Here is a 21,844-nt window from a genome sequence, read left to right as displayed (position 1 = left end):
CGGGGCCGTCGGAGCCGTCGGGAAGGGAGAGGAGGGAGAAGGAGACGGGCGAGGTGCTGAAGAAGATGCGGTTGTTGCTGAGGAGACGGAGCGTGGCTTGCGAGGAGTTCTTGAGGGAGGTTTTGAAGGTGGTGGAGGATTGGGGAGTGGAGAGGTCCATGACGAGAAGGGAATCTTTGGATTGGAGGAGGAGAAGAGGGCCGATCCAGGACACGAGGAGAGGGGTGTCGGCCAGAGGGATTTCTTGGAGCTTGGTGAATTGGCCTTGCGAAAAGGTGTAGAGGATCACGCGCTTCTTCACCAATATCCAGAATTGGAGACAGTTGTCGCGGAGCGTTCCGTTAATTCCCATATCCAAAATGTTTGTAACTGAGATATCGCAAAATATAGGAGACAAGCTTGAAAAGTCAAACGCAGAAAGCACTCCATCTAGACGTGAATCCACTCCTAATCCAATACTGCTGAGTACAAGCACTCGAGACAGAGAGCGAATTGGCAAAATCTTTGTGATTTTCTTTTTACTCGCCACTGTGGATATCGAACTCACAAGCGAATACTTTCGGGACTATTTGTCACAACGAAAACCAAAGATCGAACGGTCCGATTCTCAGTACGCGGTTCTGCTTTAACTATATGCTCGTACAATCTTCCGCCTTTCACTGCTGTAAAAATGCACAGCTCGTTAGGACCACTTCCATCTGACACATTATGTGCTCCTCTCTGCCAAAGTACTTGAATATGCAACAGCTTCGACTTTCGGTGATTCTAATGTATAGAGCTGATTAACCGTAAAGATAGAATCGCTCATTTTGACTCAATACGGTGTGTTTTGGCTCAAAAACTGCAGATCAAATCGGCAGATCGACCTGCGAAATTTGCGTAAAAACCGCGATTCAAACAAACAATGCAAGTTGAAGGATTCTGTAAGGGAATCATCGGTACCATACAATAATATACATTTCCATCCGCATCCCTTTTCGTTTCCGTCATAAGATGCGCATTCACCACCTTCTTCCCATTCACCTCCGTTTGAAGATAGTACATCTGATTTATGTTCACTGGGATATTTAGCGCCTTGCTGTTGATATAAAGAACGTTGGCGTAGTTCAATTGGAATTGCAACACCTTTCCTTGCGTCGTGGTCGTCGTTACGATCGTGGGATTGATCGGAGCCGTTGGTTGCGGTATCGTTCTCTTCGGCGGCGGCGGGTTTTCCGTTTTTACTCCACCCTTCGGAATGCCCTTTAATGCGTCTCCGTTTTTCTGCGTCCCTGCGCCAATCGCTTCCTTTCCCTTCTCTCCACTCTTCTTCCCATCCGTACGTCCGCCACTCGCCATCTGCCGCGTTTGCTTCGCTTCTCCCTTGATGCCTCCCATTCCCGTTCTCCCGGGCGTTTCACCGAATCCATTGGGTGCATTGGATGCATTGGGTCCATTGGGTGCATTGGGTGCATTAGGTCGAGTGGTTCCACTGACCCCATTGACCCCATTGACCCCATTGACCCCATTGACCCCATTCAGGCCACTCAGTCCACTGGATCGGAAGGCTTCGTCCCCCGCGGTGCCCAGCAGGGCGGTGGTTTCCTTGGCCCTCCTCTCTTCGCGGAGGCGTTTGGCGCAAGCCAGGCTGCACAGCGGCGCGTTGGAGCGCGGATCGAAGTAGCGCGCAGGCCCGTCGTTGAAGGCGCAGCGCGCTCGCTTAGGACGCGGCACTGCCGGCCAGGCAGGAGCCAGAGAAGGGGAGGAGAAAAGGAGAAGATGGGGAAAGCGAGGGGAGGACAACTCGCATACGCGATTGCCGGTGATTCTGTGGTGAAAAGAGGGTGGTAAAAATACGCTTTGCGTTTGGTAACGACTTTTTTCTTCTCTTCTTCTTTGAGGATTTGGTGGAGAGAACTGGGTGTGAAAGAAAGAAGGATTGAAACAAACATGGTGTTCTCGACTTCCGTGGCGATGCTCTGCTGGAGCATCTGCCGCTGGAGAGGACGGCGCACCGGCTGTCGCTTGCGGTGACGCACGGTCTATGAAAGAACGGGGAAACGGGGAATTACGTCTTTTTTGTCCTCTTCCTCGAGTTGGCGCTGGATGGCCGACACTTGACTCTTGTACTGCGTCGAAGCACGGAGGGTTAGCTCGAGCTGGGGCAAAACAGGCTCTAAAATGGGGGAAAAGGAGAGAAATCACTTGGTTTCGGAGGACTTGCGATTGGCTTGCCTTCCGCGTTCTTTTCGGCGGCTGCCTTCTTTCTCGGCTTACTCTTTTTGGCAGAGGGATCTAAATAGACACTTCGCTTTACTTTTTCCTAAATCACTCAAAAACATCACGCGGACTCACTTTCTTTTCTTTGGGTTCCACTACAGGTGCCTGAGGCTCCTCATCCTCGGGTAAATCAATGTCTGAATCTTCACTATCGCTTAATGGCTCGCTTCCTTCCATTCATAACACACAAACCATTGCTACCATGCGAATCGGAGAAGTCCTCATCGTCGCTCACCTCTTTGAAAAAGTCCTGATTCCAGAACTCTCTGTCCGCTTCGATTGCAGCTCCTGTTAGTTTCTTTTGCCGCACTCCTCTTGAGGATCGTTCCGGAAGGGACTTCATTTGAGAAAAAGAATTTGCTCTCACAAACAATTCAATAAAACTCAATTTTGGCAGACTTGCTCTTCGCTGTCCGCTTCTTCTTCTCTTTCACCACCGGATTAAACATCGTTATCTACATCCCAATTTCAATCCCGTTCCTACCTTATTATTCACAGTAAACTCCTCCTTGACCATGTTTTCTTCCTTAATCTCCTCATCCGCCTTCACCGCTCTCTCGTACCGCATCTTCATCGCCGTCGGGTCATTCACCGGCGCCAGCGATATAATCGTCTACATCTCACCTCCCTTCTCCATCCTGACCTCCTTAATCACATCCTCCGACAACATCGACACGGCCGATGGCAACATGGACTCAATCGTGTCTTCCTTCGCGAGCATCGACAGCATATTCGCCATCACCAGCAACGTCGTCGGCACGCGCTTCACCACCGCGAGTTGCAGCCACGTGTTCATGAGATCGAGGTAATCAGCCTTGAGCAGTCCATCGCTCGTCAAGCCTCGCAGCTCGCAGCATTGCTCCAGCTCGCTCTTCGTCAGTCCCTGCAGTCCCTGCGTCCCACACGCCCCACAACGCTACCTCGAAGTACAGCAGTCGGTCTTCCTGGACGATGGATCGCAGTCGCGTCCGCAGCGCCACGCGCGCCATTTCGTCGCCGCCCAGCGTGAACACGCTCAGATACTTCGCCACGGAGACGATCTGCGCCTTGTCCTGTTGTCGATCACGATGTCGTCGCGGAACAGCTTGCACACCGAGATCACGTCGTCCACGTCGTCGATCTGCCCGTACGAAACTTCGCGGATGCGCTGAAGCAGCTCGCTCGCGCAGTCGCCGTTGCCCAGGTCGTCGCGGCGATGCTTCTTCGCGGTGGCTTTCATTTGGTCGTAGTATTCGCGGGCGAGGCCGAGGCGCGCTTCGAGAATGTTTCGACGAATGTCGTCTTTTTTGGCCTCCGAGGTGAAGGTCGAGGGCAAGAAGTTCGGGAATTTCTACTTCGAAAAGAGAATGCGTTGCAACTTTTAAAACGAATGGAAGCGTTAACTCGCTGAATGGGATGATGGCGAAGATGGTGAACGGAATAAGACGGCTCGTGTCGTTAACGGCGCGGCTCAGTTGTTTCTTTTCACGGTAGGAAAGCTGGCCGCCTTTGATCAGTTTCCAGAATAATCGGCTTCCCGTGTTCACTTCGTAGCCGTAGAGCTTCACGCCCGTCCAAATGTGTCCAGCTCCTGATTTGAGGCTGGAAAGCGAAGAGGAGAGAAGACGACGCGCCTGGGAGAGAGATGAAGTCAATGTGTACTTCGGTGGGGTTTGTGACGATATTCGCTGTGATCTTGGTCGTGTTGACAACGCCGTGCTGATTATGAGAATGGAGAAGAGGGGTACATAAAGGGACTCGCTGAAACGCATCAGCTTACCTCCAGGAGCGATGAAGTCCAGAGGATGCTTTCCGTTCTATATATAAATTGGGTTAAATGCAGAGGACAGGAAACAGATTTAGCGAATCGGGAATTTGTTCATCCTATTGGTGAGTTCACGATTGAATCAACACAGTGAGAGACAAAGGATCACACACCCACAGATCATCTCGAATCAGATCGTAGAACGGCTTATCGAAGGGCGTTTGGTAGTCTTCCAGAATGTTCTTGTCCTCGTCGTAATGAATATGACGGTAGACAAAGTCGCATGACGGAAGTGCCTTTCCTGAAGCTAATCCCAGCTTCGTTCGTCGTGGATTGCGTATTTCCGGGTTCTTTTCACTTGAATATGTGAAAACCACGTTTTCTGGAGAGTAAATCGTCTGTGGAATCGTTTTGTTATATGAATACCGGGTCGCCATCCCTCGAATAACCTACATTTCACACAATAGAAACCACTTACAGTCAAACGGGCTCGAGTAAGACAGCCCACTCTTACAGCGTTGTGAAGCATTGTGATACAAAAGTCCTGACTTTATGCAATTCGTTAAAGAATCGTTCTGCCTGGTTTTGGAATAGTTCGGATTTTTGGAATTCCGATCGTTGGGATCACAAGTGTGGGTTGGATATCATTTGATTCCTATGCCATGTCACAATCTAGCATCACGATGGTGAATTCAGGAGTTTGAAAATATAGTGAAACATAACTCATAGAGACCCTTCATGGGTGTGTCTTACTTCTGTCAAAAGCTGAGTAAATGGAAAGGAAACTATTCTCGTATTGTCACTGTATCGACGGACGGAGTTGCAACTTACAACCCCGACTTGTGTACGTTGACGAATTCCTGGACTTGGGAAGAAGTATCCGACGCGCTTCCCGATACTACAAAAGTTAACACATTCATTTTGGAGATTTGTGACAAGAAGTCATTTTTAGCGGACACATTCATAGTTAGGTCGAAATCGAAATCGAAATCGAAGCTTCGCTTTCGCACAGCAAATATAAGTGAATTATTATGTGAAATCCGTTCTCACTTACGATCTCCGCCATCTGAGACCATTCCTTATGTGTTTTCGGGATCTTTATTGCTTTATCCAGATATTGAAAAGAAGTGTGAACTATTAGTAGAAAACGGCTATCTCTTGATACGCTTTTTCGGTAATGACGTTTGTTTGCGTTGAATCGTAGAAAGTCACTCTCGCCGCATTTCTCTGTTTCACATAACAGACGGATACATGGTGGGTCGTGACGATATCGTGGTTCTGTATTACAACGGAATTCGCCACACCTTTCGAATTTCCGAACGCTTCGGATTCCTTACCGCGCTCGACGAAGAAATGCGACGCTGCGCTTTGGTTATTGACAAGACGAAGAAGATGGAGGAGATTCCGGAGAGCGATTTTGAAGTGATGGAGGACCCGGTTTATTCGTTTGAAGCGAATGAACGCGTGCTGAGCTACACGCTTCTGGATTCGTTCGATTTGCACGAATCGCCAGGAGCGAAGACTGTGATGAAAATTGAATCCGATGAAGAGGGAGAGCAGCAAGAGCAGCAAGAGCAGCAAGAAACACAGGAGAAGAAAGAAAAAGAAACGGAAATGAAAGAGAATAATGCGAATTATGAATTTGAAAATGGAAGTGAAATTGAAATTGAGTCGGAGAATGAAAGCGAGATTGATAAGGATGAAATCGCCTCCAATCATAGAAAAGGAAGCGAGAATCCAATCGAATCCGAGCAATCAAATCATGAATGTGATTGTGAATGTGAAAATGAGAAAAAGGAAGAAATCATCAACGAACCCGAAGACGAGTCGGCCGGGAATCATTTCCTATTCGTCAATTCAACCGCCATCCAAGGCGTGATTCGCTGCGGCGGGAAAGCCGTCGTGCTTCGGCAGATCCCCCTCAAGAACATTTTTCAGATCACAGCCAATCGGAGCGATCGCTCCCTCATTTTCAAATACGAATACAAATCGAAGGTCTGTCATTGCTGTTATCACTGCAACCAAGTATTCTTTTCTCTCCCATCCCTCATTTCATCAGCTTGACGATTTCCTAAACACGCTCCTCACGCTCTGCCCTTCTCTTCTTTACCTCCTTTCCTTCTCCGTTCGACCGCGAACTTCGCTTCGCTTCCGAGCCAGTTATCATCACCTTCCAGACATCACCTATCTGTATTCTCTTTCCTCGCTCCTTCTTTCCTTCTAGCTGTCGCCGTTCGCTTCTGCGCTGCATCGGCATCGTCGAAACCGACCCTCTTCCTCGCGGTTCGTTCGTTTCCCTCGACGAATCGCTCCGACCTCGTCTTCGCTCCTTCTCTTACTCCGAGGTTTCGGAGCATTCAACTCGCTCCGAACGCTCCGGATCCTTCTGCATCGACTCCATTGCGGAGGCTTGCGAGTGCTTCCTCTCCAATTCCCGCTATATCAGCGCCTTCTCCATCACTGCGGACGTTTTGAAGCAGTTACTGCAAGCCATCGTCAGCAGTGCCGCGAACGATCCTGCCGAGATGCCGCTCTTCGCGAAGTTCCTCCAGGAATTCCTCCGAACCGTCGGGGATTTCCCAGTGTCCGCGGTGAGTCTGGTCCTGGAGCCGTTTTTCGCGAAGGTCGTGGCGAGCGAAGACAAAGACACGCGCGCAGCGGGCGTCTTGGCTCTCGCCGTTCTGTCCACCCAAATCAAAGGACTGCTTTCCTCCCTTCTGGTTCCCGGCTCGTCGCTGTTAGAATCGCTGGTCGAGGAGGCGATTCCGCGAGCCGTTCCGGACTTCGCGTCCACGACGTTCTCGCAACTCCTCGCTATGCAATGTCTGAATCACGTGCTTCACGAAGTCGCTGCGTTGCCGCCTCCGATTCCCATTCTGGACTCGCTTATCACGCTGCTTCGTCCGTCCTCGCAATGGATCGCCGCCATTCTTTCGTCCCTCACGCCGGCCGTGCAGATCTATCTGTTCACCATGCTTCACACCTTCGTGACGCTGCCCGCCTGCGAGTTCTCGATCGATCTGCAGCAATTTGCTATTGACACGGGGCTCTTTCTGCGGATCCTCCGCTGCGCGCTCTTCGACGCCAATCCCTTCCAGCGAATCATCGCGCGCTGCCTCGTTGTGCTTCTCTGCTATCAGAACGAGTCCGCCGCGCTCTTTCTGCGTCGCTGCTTCCCCAAAACGCTCATCGACTCGCTCAACAAAGGCACCTTCGAGTGTTCCTTCGCGGTCCTCCTCCAATCCGAAGACTCTGAAGACTCTGAAGACTCTGAAGACTCCAAAGATTCCAAAGAGTCCTTCCCTCCCCTCCAAAAAGCCGTCTGGAGCGCTGTGAGCGTTCTCGCCTCGCCGCAAGGCTCTCTCAACTTCCCCGCGTTTTTCAAGCTCTACGAGGCGTCCACCGAGACCTATCAGTTGATCTGGGGCGACACGCAGCGCCGCGAATTGCAACAGTGGATCGACGCGGAGCTGGCTCGCTGGGACCAAATCTACGAGGCCGATCCGCGCGTGCATTGGAACATCCAGCAGGCCTGGATTCGCTACGCGTCCTACGACTACGATCTCGTTCTCTACGATCTCTTCCTGCAGTACATCGCGCAGACCCCCGCAACGTTCGGCTGCTCCTCGCTCATTCAAGCGACGGTGTCGAGCGACCCGCGGCTGAGTCTGGGGAATCCGTCGCTCTTTCTGACGTCTGTGTACGCGCGGTTTTTGACGGCGAAGACGGTCGAGAAGCAGAAGATCTTCCTGCAGTGCCTCCGCGTGATTTACCACCAATACCAGGGCGATTGCCGCGTGTTCTTCGATCTGAGCCACGTGGTGGAGGTCATCGAGGAGGAGCAGGACGATCCGCACGGTCTGCTCGACGTGCTGCTCGAGTTTCTGCAGAGCTTGCTGACCTATTCCGAGAACGTCGAGCAGATCTGCCGCGATGTCACGTGGGTGTCCGTGCTGTTTAAGATCCTCATGCAAACGCACGCGAACGGAGCGTCGCACCGCGCCGTGGTGATTCTGGACATCTTCTACGGATGTCTCGAAAAGACGATCGGATCGTCGACCGTGCCGCAGCTCCCGCTTTCCCCCGTGCTGGAGCATTTCTGCAGCCCCCACGCGCTGAAGATTCTCGTGGATCTCCTCTTCGACGCATCCCCCAAGGTCGTAACGTTTGCCACTCTCTTTTTGCTTCGCATCCTCTCGATCCCCACCGCGTCGCTTCAAGATCTCTACCAACTTCCCATTATCGATGCCATCCTTCTTCTCCCTTCCCTCGATGCCATCCAAGTCCAGCTGCTCAAGCTTCTGCTGCACGAGCGATCGCTCCTCGCTGGCATTCTTCCGGACGCTCTGGTCTACGGCCTTCAAGTGCTTTCTGAGAGCCGTTTCGCGGATATCTACAACGGCGACACGACGTCTTCGCTGATTATCTGGACCAGCAGCATGCGAAGCCACTTGCAGGCCGTGATCCATGCCCACATCGATGGCTACATCGCCAAGCTCGCAGAGGATCCGAGCACGCGCTGGACGTTCGTTCCGCTGCCCCACATTCACTACTCGGAGTTGGACGACGACGTGTATTGCGGGAAGTATTACCTGCGTCGATTGATGGATCTGGAGCATCCCACCAGCCTCAAAAACCCCAAAGCGCTGCTGCTGGCTCTGAAAAGCGAGTGGATCCGCGAGGGAAAGCGCCGAGGCTGCGCTCTCTCCATGGAGCAGGCGCGTATGGTGCTGGGCGTCGACGAATCGGCGGACGAAATGACGCTGATTCGCGCGTTCTGGGATTCCTGGAACACCGACGTGAATCACGACACGCTTCAATTGGCTTTGGACATGCTCACCGGCGCCGTAATCACCGCCACGTCGCCGATTCCGCAGCGCCTGCTTCTCATCGTGCAGACGCAGTGCTTCCTCTACCAACACTACCATTCTCGCCTGCACAAGCTGCTCTTCCCCTCCTTCAAAATGCTGGTCGCGCAGATCCAAGTCGTCGTGGAGAATCCGGAGCAGCTGGCATTGCCCGAACTGGTGAGCTCGCTCGTGTCCCTCGTGCTGCTCACGTGCGTCTGCTCCGTGGAGAACGCGGAGAGCTTCGTGCAGAGCGGCGGCCTCACCGTGCTCTATCATCTCCTGCGCTGGAACGACGCCAAAATAACCGCGGGCGACGAGAACGCGGAGCAGCTGCTCTACCAGCAAGTGACGATTCTGGTTCACTTGTCGCACCATTCCTCGCTGCACGGAGCGCTGGCCGATGCGACGAACATCACGGACTATCTCGCGATCTCGTTGTGCTCCTCGCTGCCCGTCGCCGTGCTCTGCTCGATCCTGGAATACTTCACCAATCTCTCCTCGGAAGCCTCCTTCAAAGCCTCGCTTCTCCACACCTCCGTTTCCGTCTTCATCACCGCGATTCCGCTTCTTTTCCGGTACAACGCCGACGAAGAAAAAACGCGCGAGCAGGAATTCAACGAGCAGTGCAATCGAATCGGCCAGCAGCTTCGCCAATCGCGACCCTCGTCGGTCAGCGCGTCGTCCATCGCGTCGGACATCGCGTTGAACGCGATCCCAGGGTCCGTGTCGTGCATCGAAGACAGCGAAGACACGCCGCTCGTCACGCTGGCGCAGAGCGACATGGGCAGTTATTCCTACAGTCACAATTCGCTCGCGAAGCGCGTCGTGCAGTTCCTCGCGAACGTCTGCAACAACTCCGCGGCTCTCACGCAGATTCTGACGTCGCTGCTGACGCCGAGTTTGATTGGCTTGCTGCTGGAGAAGAACATTGACCACCTCCTCGCGATTCTGAACTCCGATTTCTACGAATCCCCGTTTATCATCTGGACGCAAGCGATGCGGTCGCAACTCCTCGATTTCTTGGAGGATCAACGCGAAAAGGCGCTGAGAAGAGAGGGCGATTTCGTGCAGGACGTGAGTCAGTTCGTCTACGACGCGATTCGAAACGAGCTTCTCATCGCGGACGTCTACGTCCGCGTCTTCAACAAGCTGAAGCCCAAGCAGTTCGTGAAGGCTCCGAAGTATTTCACAGGGCTGCTGAGCTATCTGCGACTCCAACGCCTGGGTCCGAAAGTCGACGATGTCTGGATCGGCTACTACGAGACCAATCTGGGCGAGGATTACGTGCTGATGATGCTCACCTCGCTCCACATTCTGCTCAGCAATTCGCCGGAGCTCTCGAACTCCGTGCAGTCCGCCGACGATCTGCTGCTTCTCTTCTCGTTCCTGCTGCCTCGCTATGTCGACGACGCTCCGCAGTGGCTTCTCGACAATCCCTGCACCCAGAAAGCCGTCGAGATCCTCTCCCTTCTCCTCCAATCGCCGCGTCTCGCCTCTCTCGCGGTCGAAGAGCACGCCACCGACATTCTCACGCGCATCCTCATTCAGAAGGACTATCAGCTCCGCACGCCTCTCTTCGTTCTCCTCCACCACGTCTGTCTCTTCTCGCAGGGCTTCGAGCACGCGCTCTTCGCTTCCGGACTCTGGGTTCTCTTCCTCCATTTGATTCTCCTCCCCGCAGAAGACGCGCTCGCCACGATTCGGCAGCTCAGCGTCGCCGTGCTGCAGGGATGGAGCCACAACGAAGACGTCCAGGCCATTTCGCGCGTGACGTTCCGTCGCCTCCTTCCCGAATACATGGTGCTTCTGCTCACCGAGGACAACGCGGACGCGCTGCACGCCTTCGACGCCACCACGTGCACCGCCGAAATGATCTGGAACGCGCAGATGAAGGCGACGGCGGCAGTCGTGGTGCGTCGAGCGTTCGAAGGCTTCGTCGCCGCGTTCCACGAAGGAAGGGAGTTCGTTCTGGACGAGGACGCGGAGGTCGTGTACGAGCAGCTGCAGAACGAGACGGTGATCGGCGGCGTGTTCGTGAAGATCTATCTGAACTACGAGGCGTATCAGCTGCGCCAGCCGCAGGAGTTCGTCGACGCGCTGATGAAAGAGTTCTGCGGCGTCGCCGCGCTGTTCGACAACTCGAAGCCGGAAAACATCCCGACGAGCGCCGAGGAGGAAGGCAAACGCGCGGAGCGTCTCGATTTGGCGGTGAGCGCGCTGTGCCAAGTCTGCCGGCTCGAAGGCCCCGCGATTCTGGAGTATTTCGTGAGCTCGGGGTATGTGGCCCGCATCGTGGAGCAGTGGGAGCTCTGCGAACAGAAGCACGCGCTGAACGGACCCATCAGCACGGCGTGCTGCTCGATCGTGAAGCAAATCGCGGAGACTCCGGAGTGCTTGTCGGTGCTGATTCAGAAGCCGACGCTGCTGCGGATTCTGTTGAATAGTTTGCGAGAAGGGTCGGGGAACGCGCTGGACGTCTCTGCGATTCTGCTGTCGCTGTTTAAAGCGAGAACGACGGAGCTGGTGGAGTATGTGATGGAGCTGAATATGATTTCGCTGCTGTTCTCGTGTGTGAAGAATCCGGTGCAGGTGGAGTGCGATAATGCGGAGAACGTGGCGACAGAGATCAAAGTAGGCGAGGAATGGGAGGGTGAGGGGTAGAACAACGTGCTGAAAACGCTGCTGAGCATTGAGAAGCTGAAGTTTATGAGGAAGGAAATCGAAGAGCAGTTTAGTAATAATCCGGACTGGCCGGAACTTCGATCGAAAATAACGAGTCTTTCTCAAAAAACAGAGTGAAACCGAACCGAATAAAGTGTAAATATAATAATAATAACATTAATAACAATATGGATGATGAAAGAATGTTGTGAATAATCATCATAATGATGCAAAAAGCGAGTTAGTTTGTTATAGAACGCGTGTACGACAACCCCAAATAGCTTTGCAAAAAGATGTACAGATCTACACACCATCCCTTCTCTCCGCCTCTCCTACACACAAACACGCTGCACACCACCGTGAATCCCGCCACCGCGTACGCCAGCAGCCTCGACACGAAGTCGTACACCGGCGAGTTCGTGCTCTCCATCACGTTTCGTCGCCGATTATTACACGCCGTCAGCTACGCCTCACTCCTTCCTCTCTCCCTCTACGCGTCTCTGCACGTCCGTCACCTGGTCCTCCACCGTCGACCGATAGTGGCTCAGCAGATTCTCCGTCAGCTGGTTCTCCTGCTGCCGCTTTCTCTCCAGCAGCCCCTTCTCCCTACCGTCCATCCGCTCCGCCGCGCCCACATCGATTTCAGGCTGCTGCGATTCCCGCTCGCCAGACGCGACAGTTCTTTCAGGTTCTTTCGATGCTCCGCGCGCGAACGGCCCAGCTCCGCCTGCATCAGTTTCCCTGTTTCCACTAACTGCTCGATCTCCTGCTTCTGCTGCATCACCTTCCGCCGCAGGTTCTCCAAATCCTCCGTGTGGAACTCCTTCGACGGTTTCCCCAGTCCACGTGACGCGCCCCCGTTCCCCGCGCCCATCGGACCCATCGAATTCGAAACGCTCGCCGCGTTCCCCGCGGGGAGCACGCTCGAACTCATCGAATTCTTCGAAGTCGGCGACGGCAGCGAAACGGGCAGCCCTCCCCGCGGTCGTGCGCCCTCCCCCGCGGTTCTGGAGGGCTTGGGGTCGGAGGAGGAGTCGGAGTCGGAGGGTACTTCCCGCGGGGAATTCTTCTTTTTTCCAAAAATGGAGATCCCGAATCGGCGGCGTTTTTTCTTTTTGTCGCGGGGCGTTTTGACGGAGCTGTCGTCCGAATCCGGCTCCTACGAGTGAGGCGGGAAAAAAGCGCGGGACGATGTGGCGGCGGGATTTTTGGAGGGAAAGTCTCTCCTTGGTGAAGGCTTTTCGGTTGGAAAAGACGGGCTCTTGGATGGAGGAGGGGTGGGAGTCGACGGAGAAAGCTTGGGAACGGACGCGGCCGTAGTTGTTCACACGAGGAAACGTATCCTTGAGGAAAGAATCGGATGCGAGATGGAGTGAGGGAGTTCCGGAATAGAGAGAAGGAGAGAGGAATGAGGATGCAGAGTTGTCGTGAACCGAGTCGGAATCGTTGACAGGCTGAATGACGCAATTCTCATATTCTGTCTACAGAAGAGATGAGTAAATGAATAGAAGCGAACTTGTTTCGGTTCTTGGGACATCCGCTGCATTTGTTGCTCTGTATGGTGTTGAAAACGCTTCATTCGTTCAAACTGACTTGTTTGCACTACAAATAACGTAGAACATCCTGAAAATCACTGTCTACACCAAAGGGATGGGACATAGTTCCGCGATCTTGAATGTTTCGTTGGTTACCTGGATATACCTCTGATCCATGACTTTTCACAATCGCAAATACGTGATTTGAGCAATCCTTGCTGTTCCTTTCCCTCATTGGAACGCTACAATAAACTCATTCAAATAACAGCGAACAAAGTTCCGTTGCAAAGAATCCATTCAGAGAATCCAGAGACTATTAGATTGTACTAACAAAATGAATTATTTGATATTGGAAGAAAAAGGCCAATTTTGGTCCAACTCATTACGAAGTGAAAAGCTTCACTCTTTGTTCTTGTCTCTTTGACCTTCCCTCTAAGAGTTCACTGAAAGCGTAATGGGACAATTAGAGAGTGTATATATTGAGGGTATTGATGATATTGATAATGACAGTATTTTACATGGAGACTTGACAGTTGAGCGTGTGGCGAAGATAATAAAAAATGGAGAAGTGAAAAACATCGTTGTGATGTCTGGTGCTGGTATTTCTGTTTCTGCAGGGATTCCGGACTTTCGATCTCCAGGAACGGGACTGTATTATAATTTAGAGAAATATAAACTGCCAACTCCAGAATCAATGTTTGATATTGATTTCTTCCGGGAACATCCGGAATGTTTCTATTCTTTTGTGATGGTATCATCGTGGGAAGATTCTGACCCTATAGGACCTTTTTCCAGAACAATACTTACCTACCTATACACACTACTTCATAAAACTACTAAACAAGAAGGGAATTCTGCTAAGGAATTATACTCAAAACATTGATGGTCTTGAAAGGCAAGCCGAGATTCCCGAGAGTCGTTTGGTCGAATCGCACGGCACGATGGCTACATGCTCTTGTATTGAGTGTAAAAAGCCGCAAAAGACTGAGTGGTTCAAAAAGCAGATCCTTTCAAGTGCTGTCTGATTTCGTGGTGAATGATAGATACAACTCCCCGCTGTAAGTGTGGCGGCCTCGTAAAGCCCGATATCGTCTTTTTTAACGAGCCGCTTCCCCAAAAATTCAACTGGATGTCGACCGCAGACATGGTAACCTGCGATTTGCTGATCGTGATCGGCACTTCTCTTACCGTCCAGCCCTTTGCAGGTCAACGCATCGACGGGATTGAACGTGTAGGTCTGGTTCACAAGGTGAAAGAGAACGTGCCTCGAATGCTCATCAACCGCGAGCCGGTCGGTCCGTTCCGGTTCTATCAGATGGACTGCTGCTTTCGCGATGTGGTGTATCTGGGGGACTGTGATGAAGGAGTGAAGAAGCTGTGCGATCTGATCGGGTGGAGGAGTGAGCTGGAGGAGTTGTACTCGAAGGGACGGCAGAAGTTGATGGGGCAGCAGAGCAAGTTCTTGAAATTGAAGATGGAGAGAAGGAATCAAAGCGGGGAGGTGGCCAAGGAAGAGGGGTAGTGTAGTTTATGTGATGATGTTTGTTTGAAAGGGGAAATCAGGGAAGGAATCAGGGAATCAGGGAATCAGGGAATGGATCTATTGTTGTCATCGATTCAAATCCTCTCGAATCTTATTCACTTTTCATTTCTTACTAGCTGAGAAGAGTAGAAGGACATCACCTCCTATACCCAATATCTTATCCCTTTCAATATTGTCCGTGTGTTTGTTCGATCAAACAATCGCAATGTCCTTGACTCTCCTCACAACTTCTTCCTTCCTTCCTTCCTTCTCCCCTTAGTTCTCCTTCTCGGCGGCCTTCGCAGCACGCTTCGCACGCTTACCGAAGTTGTGGGCATCGCACAGAGCCTGTCTCAGTCCCATGAACGCAGAGCGCTTCTTCAGCTCGGGAGTCACTTCCATGAACTCCACCTTCGGGGCGACCTTCTCAATCGGCAGGATGGTGCCGTTCAGCTGGGTGGCAGCAGCCATCTCCTCAGCAGTGGCCACTCCCTTCTCTCCCTTCACTCCGCGAGGGAACAGGATCAGCTTGCTCTTGTACGCGTTCAGACGCTCCACGTTCGCCTGCAGAGACTCCACGCAGCGGTTCACACGACGATGATCCACAGCAATACCAATGGTCAGAGCCTCACGGGGGTTGATTCCGGCCTCCTATTCCATTACACACCAAACCAAACCGAAACACACCTTCAACTCTTGCAGAGTGAAACCACGACCCAGTCTGGTTTTCATGTTGTACTTCTGCGTAGAGCAGCGGACAACGGGACGGAGCAGTCCGGCAGCGGGGCGAGGAGCGATCGCGGCAGCCTTTTCCTTACGGAGCAGTCTGCGGCGTCTCTTCTGTCCAGCCTGATCGAACCAGGTCTTCACACGGCGATCCCAGTCCTTCTTAAAGTGAGCATTAGGTAAAACGTTGTTGTGCTTCATTTCACTACATGATATACACAGTCCAATAATGCTAACCAAGAATGCGAACAACAAGGACAATAATTGGTTCGAAACCTTGATCAACAATAGGGTCGTTTTTGATTTAAACTGTCCATAATTTGATTTACGTATAGAAAAGGCAACATGCGTATCCCCGCGTAAATCCTATAGGGAAATTAGGAGCAAAACCCTAGGAGCCGTTTTTTCAAAATTCAAATTAATCTCTCTGGGTTTTCTGATTATGTCATATATATATTCCTATAATTTGGAATTATCGATTTCGTAAAACCTTTCCAAAAAACAGGGGAAACTTGATAATGAAACTCCCAAAATGCAAGAATTGGCATATCCATTATTTCGTGTGAATGTCTTCCACCGATCTGATTGATTTTGGCACTGAGGATCAAAAATACGAGGAGGAGGTCGAGGCCCAAGAGTCTGAAGAAGCCCAGGAAGTAGTGTAGGAAAAATCGTGTTTGATAATTTGTAGGGCTGAAGAAGTCCCTGAGGAGCCCAAGGAAGAAAGCGAAGGAATCAAAGCGCTGAAAAAGGGTGCTGGTGCTCTGGGTGGACTTTTCAAGAAGGGCTGGGGCGCCGTAAAGAGCGGAGCCTCGAAGGCCAACGAAAAGTTCAAGGAGACTGAGGTAGGAAGCATGTCCATTACCTGATGGTTAGTTTGGCAAGAGAACTGTTGCTGAAATGGACAAATTCAAGCAGACAGAGTTTGCTCAGAAGGTCGCTGAGGGAGCCAAGAAGACCAGCGCTGCTGTTAAGGAAGGAGCTAAGAAGACTGGCGCTGCGATGAAGGAGGGAGCCCAGAAGGTGAAGGAATCCGAGTTTGGCCAGAAGGTCGCTGAGGGAGCCAAGAAGACTGGCGCTGCGATGAAGGAAGGAGCCAAGAAGACTGGCGCTGCGATGAAGGAGGGAGCCCAGAAGGCGAAGGTGAACATGGAGAAGCTTGGCCGCGACATCAAGGCTTCTATGGATACACAAGCGCAGGGCAGTTATTCGCAATCTCTGGAAGAGCCGTAAATGTACAATTGGGATGTTTGTTGAACAAAGAAGACACTTTATACATCCTAATCCAGTTCATCGAACTTTCATTCATTCTTTCTTTTCCAATACACCAACCATTCATTTTCCTTTTCTCCTTTTTCTTCGGCTCGGACCTCTCGCTCTTTACAGCGGGATGTTTCCGTGCTTTCTCCAAGGATTGGTCATCTTCTTGGTCTGGAGGATCTCGAGGTCCTCGCAGAGTCTTCTTCGGGTCTCGGTGGGCTCGATGATGTCGTCGATGAATCCTCTCTGGGCGGCCATGAGCGGGTTGGCGAAGTTGTAGGCGTACTCGGCCTTGTTCTTCTGGAGATCCTTTCCTCGGAAGATGATCTTGACGGCTCCCTCGGCTCCCATGACGGCGATCTCTCCGTTGGGCCACGAGTAGTTGCTGTCTCCGCGCAGATGCTTCGAGGACATCACGCAGTACGCGCCTCCGTAGCTCTTGCGGGTGATGACGGTGACCTTGGGCACGGTCGCCTCCGCGTAGGCGTAGATCAGCTTGGCTCCCTCGCGGATGATTCCTCGGTGCTCCTGGTTCACGCCGGGCAGGAAGCCGGGCACGTCCACGAACGTCACCAGCGGGATGTTGAACGCGTCGCAGAAGCGCACGAACCGCGCGCCCTTCACCGAGGCGTTGATGTCCAGGCAGCCCGCCAGCTCCAGCGGCTGGTTCGCCACCACGCCCACCGTGCGGCCCTCCATGCGGGCGAAGCCCACCACGATGTTCTTCGCGAAGTCGGGCGACGTCTCGAAGAACTCCTGCTCGTCCACCACCAGCTTCACCAGCTTCTTCATGTCGTACGGCATGTTCGCGTCCTGCGGCACGATGTTCGCCAGCGCCGGCTCCGCGCGGCTCCGCGGGTCCGTGCACACGCGGCTCGGAACGCCGTCGCGGTTGTTCAGAGGCAGGTAGTCGTAGAACGTACGCATCGCGCGAAGCATCTCCACGTCGTTGTCGAACGCGCCCTGCGCCACGCCAGACTTCTTCGTGTGGATCGCAGCGCCGCCCAGCTCCTCCTGCGTCACTTCCTCCTGCGTCACCGTCTTCACCACGTCCGGACCCGTGATGAACATGTACGACGTGTCGCGCACCATGAAGATGAAATCCGTGATCGCAGGAGAGTACACAGCGCCTCCAGCGCACGGACCCATGATCAGAGAGATCTGCGGAATCACGCCCGACGACAGAGTGTTCCGCTTGAAGATCTCCGAGTAGCCAGCAAGAGAGTCGCAGCCCTCCTGGATACGAGCACCGCCGGAGTCGTTCAGACCGATCACCGGAGCACCCACGTCCATGGCCTTGTCCATCACCTTGCAGATCTTCTCAGCGTTCGTGCCAGACAGAGAACCTCCCAGCACAGTGAAGTCCTGAGCGAACAGGAACACCAGACGACCGTTGATCGTTCCGTGACCCGTCACAACACCATCGCCAGGGTAGTTCTGCTTCTCCATACCGAAATGCACGCAGCGGTGCGCCTTCAGCTGGTCGTACTCGCGGAACGAACCCTTATCCACCAGCAGCTCGATACGCTCACGAGCGGTCAGCTTGCCACGCTTGTGCTGAGAATCTAACTGCGCTGTCTCGCCTCCACCAATAAGGGCGCTGTGGCGAGCTTCAGCAAGTCTTTCAGTGAAAGGCTTCGTTAAATCAACAGCTCCGGCGAAACTGCGCTACACCATCACACTCACAGATTCAAAATCGTACAGCAAGAGTCACAGCACGCTTCGAAATCATAGAAGGAACAGATGCGAGCATTCTTTGGGAAAACCTAGAATGGGAGAATAATGGAGAAACAGGGAAGATGAGTGAAGGGACGACATACAGCTTTAAGGGACCAAAACATTATGCATGTCGATGAGCTGGATGGGAATATTTACCAGATTCAATTGAAATGAGCGATTCACTTTGTATTGAAAGAGGTGGTTTATGTAGGAGCGAACTAGGGGAGTTTGGAAGCTAGTGATAGGAATAAGGGAATTATGTGTATACCTAAACTTGAATCGTGTACCACTGGTAGAGAATGGGTTAAAATCACAATTCTGTTACATCAGTTCTTATATTCCCAATGGTGTTGTCAACACTCCTTCGTACATTATCGATTGTGTTCTCCGTATTGTATCCAACCAAAAACTCTTGTTCTTTTCCAGAAAATTGAAACCGCTTTCATAAAAAGACTAAAAGGGATGAAATACATTAGTACAAGAACAACAAAGCGCGAATATACGTTCACGGAAGCATTTCTGGAGTCCTTCGCAGAGGATGGAGGACTTTTGTGCCCGAAAGAGATACCGCGCATTTCTACGGATACGCTGGAGAAGTGGAGTGTAGGTATCTGTTGCATTGTTAAAAATAGCATCTGAATTTCTTTGATCTTTATTTGGCGATTCTTTCGATATTTATTGACGAAAGTGATATATCATCCGACGACTTGGAAGTCCTTTTGAAATCTGTATTCGAAAAGTTTCATCAACGCGAACTTGTCACTGTATTGGATGATATGTGGATTGAGCGTAGATCAAGCAAGTCGGTCCCATTTCCTTGGCAGAATCCTTCTATGGACCCACTTATCATATCAAGGATTTTTCCATGCAGTTCATTGGTCATTTTCTGAAGTATCTCGTTAAGAAAGATGAGACGAACGATGCCGTATGCCTTCTCCACTCGTTTGTCCTAGTGCCACATCTACGCCGTAGTCGTGGGAACGGACAGCGATACAGGTGCTTCCATGCTAGCTGGAGTAGGATCCGTCGATTATCGTGTGAATGGGTTCTGCATCTACCCTCGTAACAAGATCGACTACATCCAGGAGCGCGAAATGATCAGTAACGTGTCAACCAACGGATACAGCCTCTGCATGGAGGTTTCTTTTCGTGCGCAATGTCAAAGGTAGAACAGTGGGATCTCGGAGGTACTTCGCATCACGCGCGACCTCGTAACAAACAATGTGCATCGCGATCGCATCCACATCATCTCTGCGAACAGCGGGCACATCGTGCGTGTGCTCTGCGAGCTGCCCATCCTCTTCTACGCCTACTTCCACAGCGTGGAATATCCTCACCAGGCCGCGTTTTCGTCGTACATCGCGAACCTCAAATCGACCTACGCGCTCTGTCTGGCTCGCGATATGGGTCTTCCGATCGACCACGTGGTGCTGTCCTGCCGTCCGAAGAGCACCGTTCTCGACTTCTTCAACAAGGGCGAGTACCAGGCGTCGCTGCGGAACGATCCTTGCAAAGAAGAGTTTCGGTTCGTGCATAGCAATATGGAGCGGTGCGTTCTCCAGCCCTGTTCAAGCCTAGCATCCTCTTCTACACGCTTCGCAGCGATGTCTCGCAGTACATGGAGGCGGTCGAGAAGGGCCAGCGCATCGCTCTACCGCTGGAGAAGGTGAAGGAGACGTTCCGCTTCGTGGAGATCCTTCCCATTGCGGACGAAACGACGTCTCGTATGATCAGTCTTCTGTATCGCTGCAATCAGTATCTGGTTTGTCCCAACGCCGCGAATGCCTTCGTCGTGGGACTCAAATCGCTCTATAAGCAGCGCACGGGAGAGGATTCCAGCGAGTTGGAGACCATGTTCGACGCAGTGGTGAACGGAGAGCAGGAGTGTAAGTTGATCTGCTTGAATACTGCGCATCCGGGAAAGTTCCCCTACTTCGTAGCAGAGGCGTTGAATGCTCCGGCGGGTAATATTATGCCGAAGGATATCCAGGAGTTGTGGTTTTGGAGGAATATGATGTAGTTTGCCATTACGAAACAGCCGTATCTCTGTTATCCCGAATGACCTTGCATTCATCCGAAACTACATATCGCATATTTGTTTTGATAGTATTAAGCAGTTTTATCATTATTGTGTTTTTTACCATACACTTTTGTTACCTCTGTTATTTTTATTTTTTCCAAAATGAATACAATAGGTACAATTCAGCGTTTGGAAGATCTCTTCTCACGTAGAGAGGCTATTCTTGATCATGAAGAGGTCTGGACGAGGGATATTGGACAGTATATCAGAGAAGAATCACATGAAGCTTGTATCGAAGGAGGAGGTACTCTGTTTACACTACAACCACCGTTCACTGGCTATACGCTTAGAGCAGGTCTGTCAGCTGAAGAAAAAATAGACGGAGATGGATTATTAAGGGACCCACAAGGTATTGTATTTGCAGAATTACACTTTGATAATGGAAACCTAAATGGTCCATGTAAGTTGTTCACTACCAATGGAGATATTTTCTTTGATGGTTTTATTGAAAACGGATTCCGTGTTGCTGGTAAAGAAGAAGGTTTCTTTGGGTTTTATAAGGATGGAAAGCGCTATCATCGATTAAGCCCACTGAAGGGGAAAATGAAGGGATTTTATAATGAAACCGACGTAGATACAGGAGAATTGCTATTTATTACCCAAATAAACGAAGTATATAAGAAGGGTGGAATCTGCTATGCTTTACGCGATAATGTTGTTTATCAGGCATCTATTTATGAGAATGGAGAAGAGAAACGAATTTGGAAGGAGTTTAATGGAGATATAATGAAAGAATATGATGAAGATAAGTATTTGAGATATGAAGGAAGTTACATAGATGATATCAAACAAGGATATCCTCGAACAGGCAAAGGTAAACTATTTGATGAGTCAGGACGCGTAATTACTGAAGGAGATATTGAAGGCACTATTTTAGACAAATACAAAGGATATTCCAAAGGATTCTATTACCAGTATTACTATCGTGAAGGAACCAATGGCGATTATTCTGAATTCGAGAAGGGTAAAGAAATCGCATTTGGTTATGTTATAAATGGTGCTAAAGCAAATCGATTTGTAGCAGCTTTTGGTCGTTATTATAAAGAAACAGATATGGAAGGTACTATAATATCAATGAGTCAACTAAATACAATTGGTCACACTCGTCTTCGCAATGATTTATGTTACATTTTTGAAAGAGGTATAATAAAGAGAGCTAGTATATGGGAAGATGGAGTAGAGAAGCGAATTTGTAAAGAATTTAATGGAGATATAATGAAAGAATATGATGAAGACAAGTATTTGAGATATGAAGGAAGCTACATAGATGATATCAAACAAGGATATCCTCGAACAGGCAAAGGTAAACTATTTGATGATGTCGGGCGCGTAATTACTGAAGGAGATATTGAAGGCACTATTTTAGACAAATACAAAGGATATTCCAAAGGATTCTATTACCAGTATTACTATCGTGAAGGAACCAATGGCGATTATTCTGAATTTGAGAAAGGTAAAGAAATCGCATTTGGTTATGTTATAAATGGT

General features: G+C 51.0%; 9 protein-coding genes; 5 read left to right on the top strand and 4 right to left on the bottom strand.

Moving 5' to 3' along the window:
* Positions 1 to 834: 834 nt before the first annotated feature.
* GSBLH_T00000343001 (uncharacterized protein) lies at positions 835 to 2,436 on the bottom strand (the record flags this gene model as incomplete). Its single annotated transcript, XM_013038532.1, has 6 exons — positions 835 to 1,807; positions 1,837 to 1,896; positions 1,930 to 2,021; positions 2,052 to 2,155; positions 2,185 to 2,302; positions 2,335 to 2,436. The coding sequence occupies 6 exons, from the start codon at positions 2,434 to 2,436 to the stop codon at positions 835 to 837; spliced, it is 1,449 nt and encodes a 482-aa protein (XP_012893986.1).
* Positions 2,437 to 2,633: 197 nt separating this feature from the next.
* On the bottom strand, positions 2,634 to 4,440 carry GSBLH_T00000342001 (Mdm38; the record flags this gene model as incomplete). Its single annotated transcript, XM_013038531.1, has 10 exons — positions 2,634 to 2,714; positions 2,744 to 2,872; positions 2,903 to 3,128; positions 3,163 to 3,299; positions 3,326 to 3,589; positions 3,618 to 3,872; positions 3,901 to 3,957; positions 3,987 to 4,055; positions 4,087 to 4,122; positions 4,153 to 4,440. 10 exons carry the CDS (start codon positions 4,438 to 4,440, stop codon positions 2,634 to 2,636), a joined length of 1,542 nt encoding a protein of 513 aa, XP_012893985.1.
* A 225-nt stretch (positions 4,441 to 4,665) lies between these two features.
* GSBLH_T00006054001 (uncharacterized protein) lies at positions 4,666 to 5,541 on the top strand (the record flags this gene model as incomplete). The annotated part of the gene is made up of 4 exons (XM_013038530.1): positions 4,666 to 4,701; positions 4,733 to 5,177; positions 5,208 to 5,448; positions 5,517 to 5,541. The coding sequence occupies 4 exons, from the start codon at positions 4,666 to 4,668 to the stop codon at positions 5,539 to 5,541; spliced, it is 747 nt and encodes a 248-aa protein (XP_012893984.1).
* A 2,430-nt stretch (positions 5,542 to 7,971) lies between these two features.
* GSBLH_T00000341001 (uncharacterized protein) lies at positions 7,972 to 11,514 on the top strand (the record flags this gene model as incomplete). Its single annotated transcript, XM_013038529.1, has 1 exon — positions 7,972 to 11,514. One exon carries the CDS (start codon positions 7,972 to 7,974, stop codon positions 11,512 to 11,514), a length of 3,543 nt encoding a protein of 1,180 aa, XP_012893983.1.
* Positions 11,515 to 13,503: 1,989 nt separating this feature from the next.
* GSBLH_T00000340001 (uncharacterized protein) lies at positions 13,504 to 14,571 on the top strand (the record flags this gene model as incomplete). Its single annotated transcript, XM_013038528.1, has 4 exons — positions 13,504 to 13,800; positions 13,832 to 14,063; positions 14,093 to 14,254; positions 14,285 to 14,571. The coding sequence occupies 4 exons, from the start codon at positions 13,504 to 13,506 to the stop codon at positions 14,569 to 14,571; spliced, it is 978 nt and encodes a 325-aa protein (XP_012893982.1).
* Positions 14,572 to 14,795: 224 nt separating this feature from the next.
* On the bottom strand, positions 14,796 to 15,507 carry GSBLH_T00000339001 (uncharacterized protein). XM_013038527.1 has 2 exons: positions 15,259 to 15,507; positions 14,796 to 15,222 (listed from the first exon to the last, which is right to left on the bottom strand). Exons 1-2 carry the CDS (start codon positions 15,301 to 15,303, stop codon positions 14,848 to 14,850), a joined length of 420 nt encoding a protein of 139 aa, XP_012893981.1. The 5' UTR covers positions 15,304 to 15,507; the 3' UTR covers positions 14,796 to 14,847.
* Positions 15,508 to 15,863: 356 nt separating this feature from the next.
* GSBLH_T00000338001 (uncharacterized protein) lies at positions 15,864 to 16,540 on the top strand (the record flags this gene model as incomplete). XM_013038526.1 has 3 exons in its annotated part: positions 15,864 to 15,958; positions 15,989 to 16,142; positions 16,174 to 16,540. 3 exons carry the CDS (start codon positions 15,864 to 15,866, stop codon positions 16,528 to 16,530), a joined length of 606 nt encoding a protein of 201 aa, XP_012893980.1. The 3' UTR covers positions 16,531 to 16,540.
* Positions 16,541 to 16,565: 25 nt separating this feature from the next.
* Positions 16,566 to 18,327, bottom strand: GSBLH_T00000337001 (Propionyl-CoA carboxylase subunit ?). XM_013038525.1 has 2 exons: positions 18,260 to 18,327; positions 16,566 to 18,225 (listed from the first exon to the last, which is right to left on the bottom strand). The coding sequence occupies exons 1-2, from the start codon at positions 18,287 to 18,289 to the stop codon at positions 16,678 to 16,680; spliced, it is 1,578 nt and encodes a 525-aa protein (XP_012893979.1). The 5' UTR covers positions 18,290 to 18,327; the 3' UTR covers positions 16,566 to 16,677.
* Positions 18,328 to 18,738: 411 nt separating this feature from the next.
* On the top strand, positions 18,739 to 19,946 carry GSBLH_T00000336001 (Threonine synthetase; the record flags this gene model as incomplete). The annotated part of the gene is made up of 5 exons (XM_013038524.1): positions 18,739 to 18,879; positions 18,909 to 19,040; positions 19,070 to 19,244; positions 19,273 to 19,415; positions 19,446 to 19,946. The coding sequence occupies 5 exons, from the start codon at positions 18,739 to 18,741 to the stop codon at positions 19,944 to 19,946; spliced, it is 1,092 nt and encodes a 363-aa protein (XP_012893978.1).
* Positions 19,947 to 21,844: the final 1,898 nt, after the last annotated feature.

This window comes from Blastocystis hominis, assembly GCF_000151665.1.
Source record: "Blastocystis hominis, Singapore isolate B (sub-type 7) whole genome shotgun sequence assembly, scaffold_0".
Taxonomy (NCBI): domain Eukaryota; class Bigyra; order Opalinata; family Blastocystidae; genus Blastocystis; species Blastocystis hominis.
This window is presented reverse-complemented; position numbering and strand designations above follow the sequence as displayed.

Excerpts from the sequence above, each read along its gene's own strand:
- GSBLH_T00000339001 (XM_013038527.1), bottom strand. The coding sequence starts at position 15,303 with ATGAAAACCAGACTGGGTCGTGGTTTCACTCTGCAAGAGTTGAAG. Across the intron at positions 15,223-15,258 it reads TCACTCTGCAAGAGTTGAAG|GAGGCCGGAATCAACCCCCG; the intron begins GTGTGTTTCGGT and ends GTAATGGAATAG.
- GSBLH_T00000337001 (XM_013038525.1), bottom strand. The coding sequence starts at position 18,289 with ATGATTTCGAAGCGTGCTGTGACTCTTGCT. Across the intron at positions 18,226-18,259 it reads AGCGTGCTGTGACTCTTGCT|CGCAGTTTCGCCGGAGCTGT; the intron begins GTACGATTTTGA and ends GTGATGGTGTAG.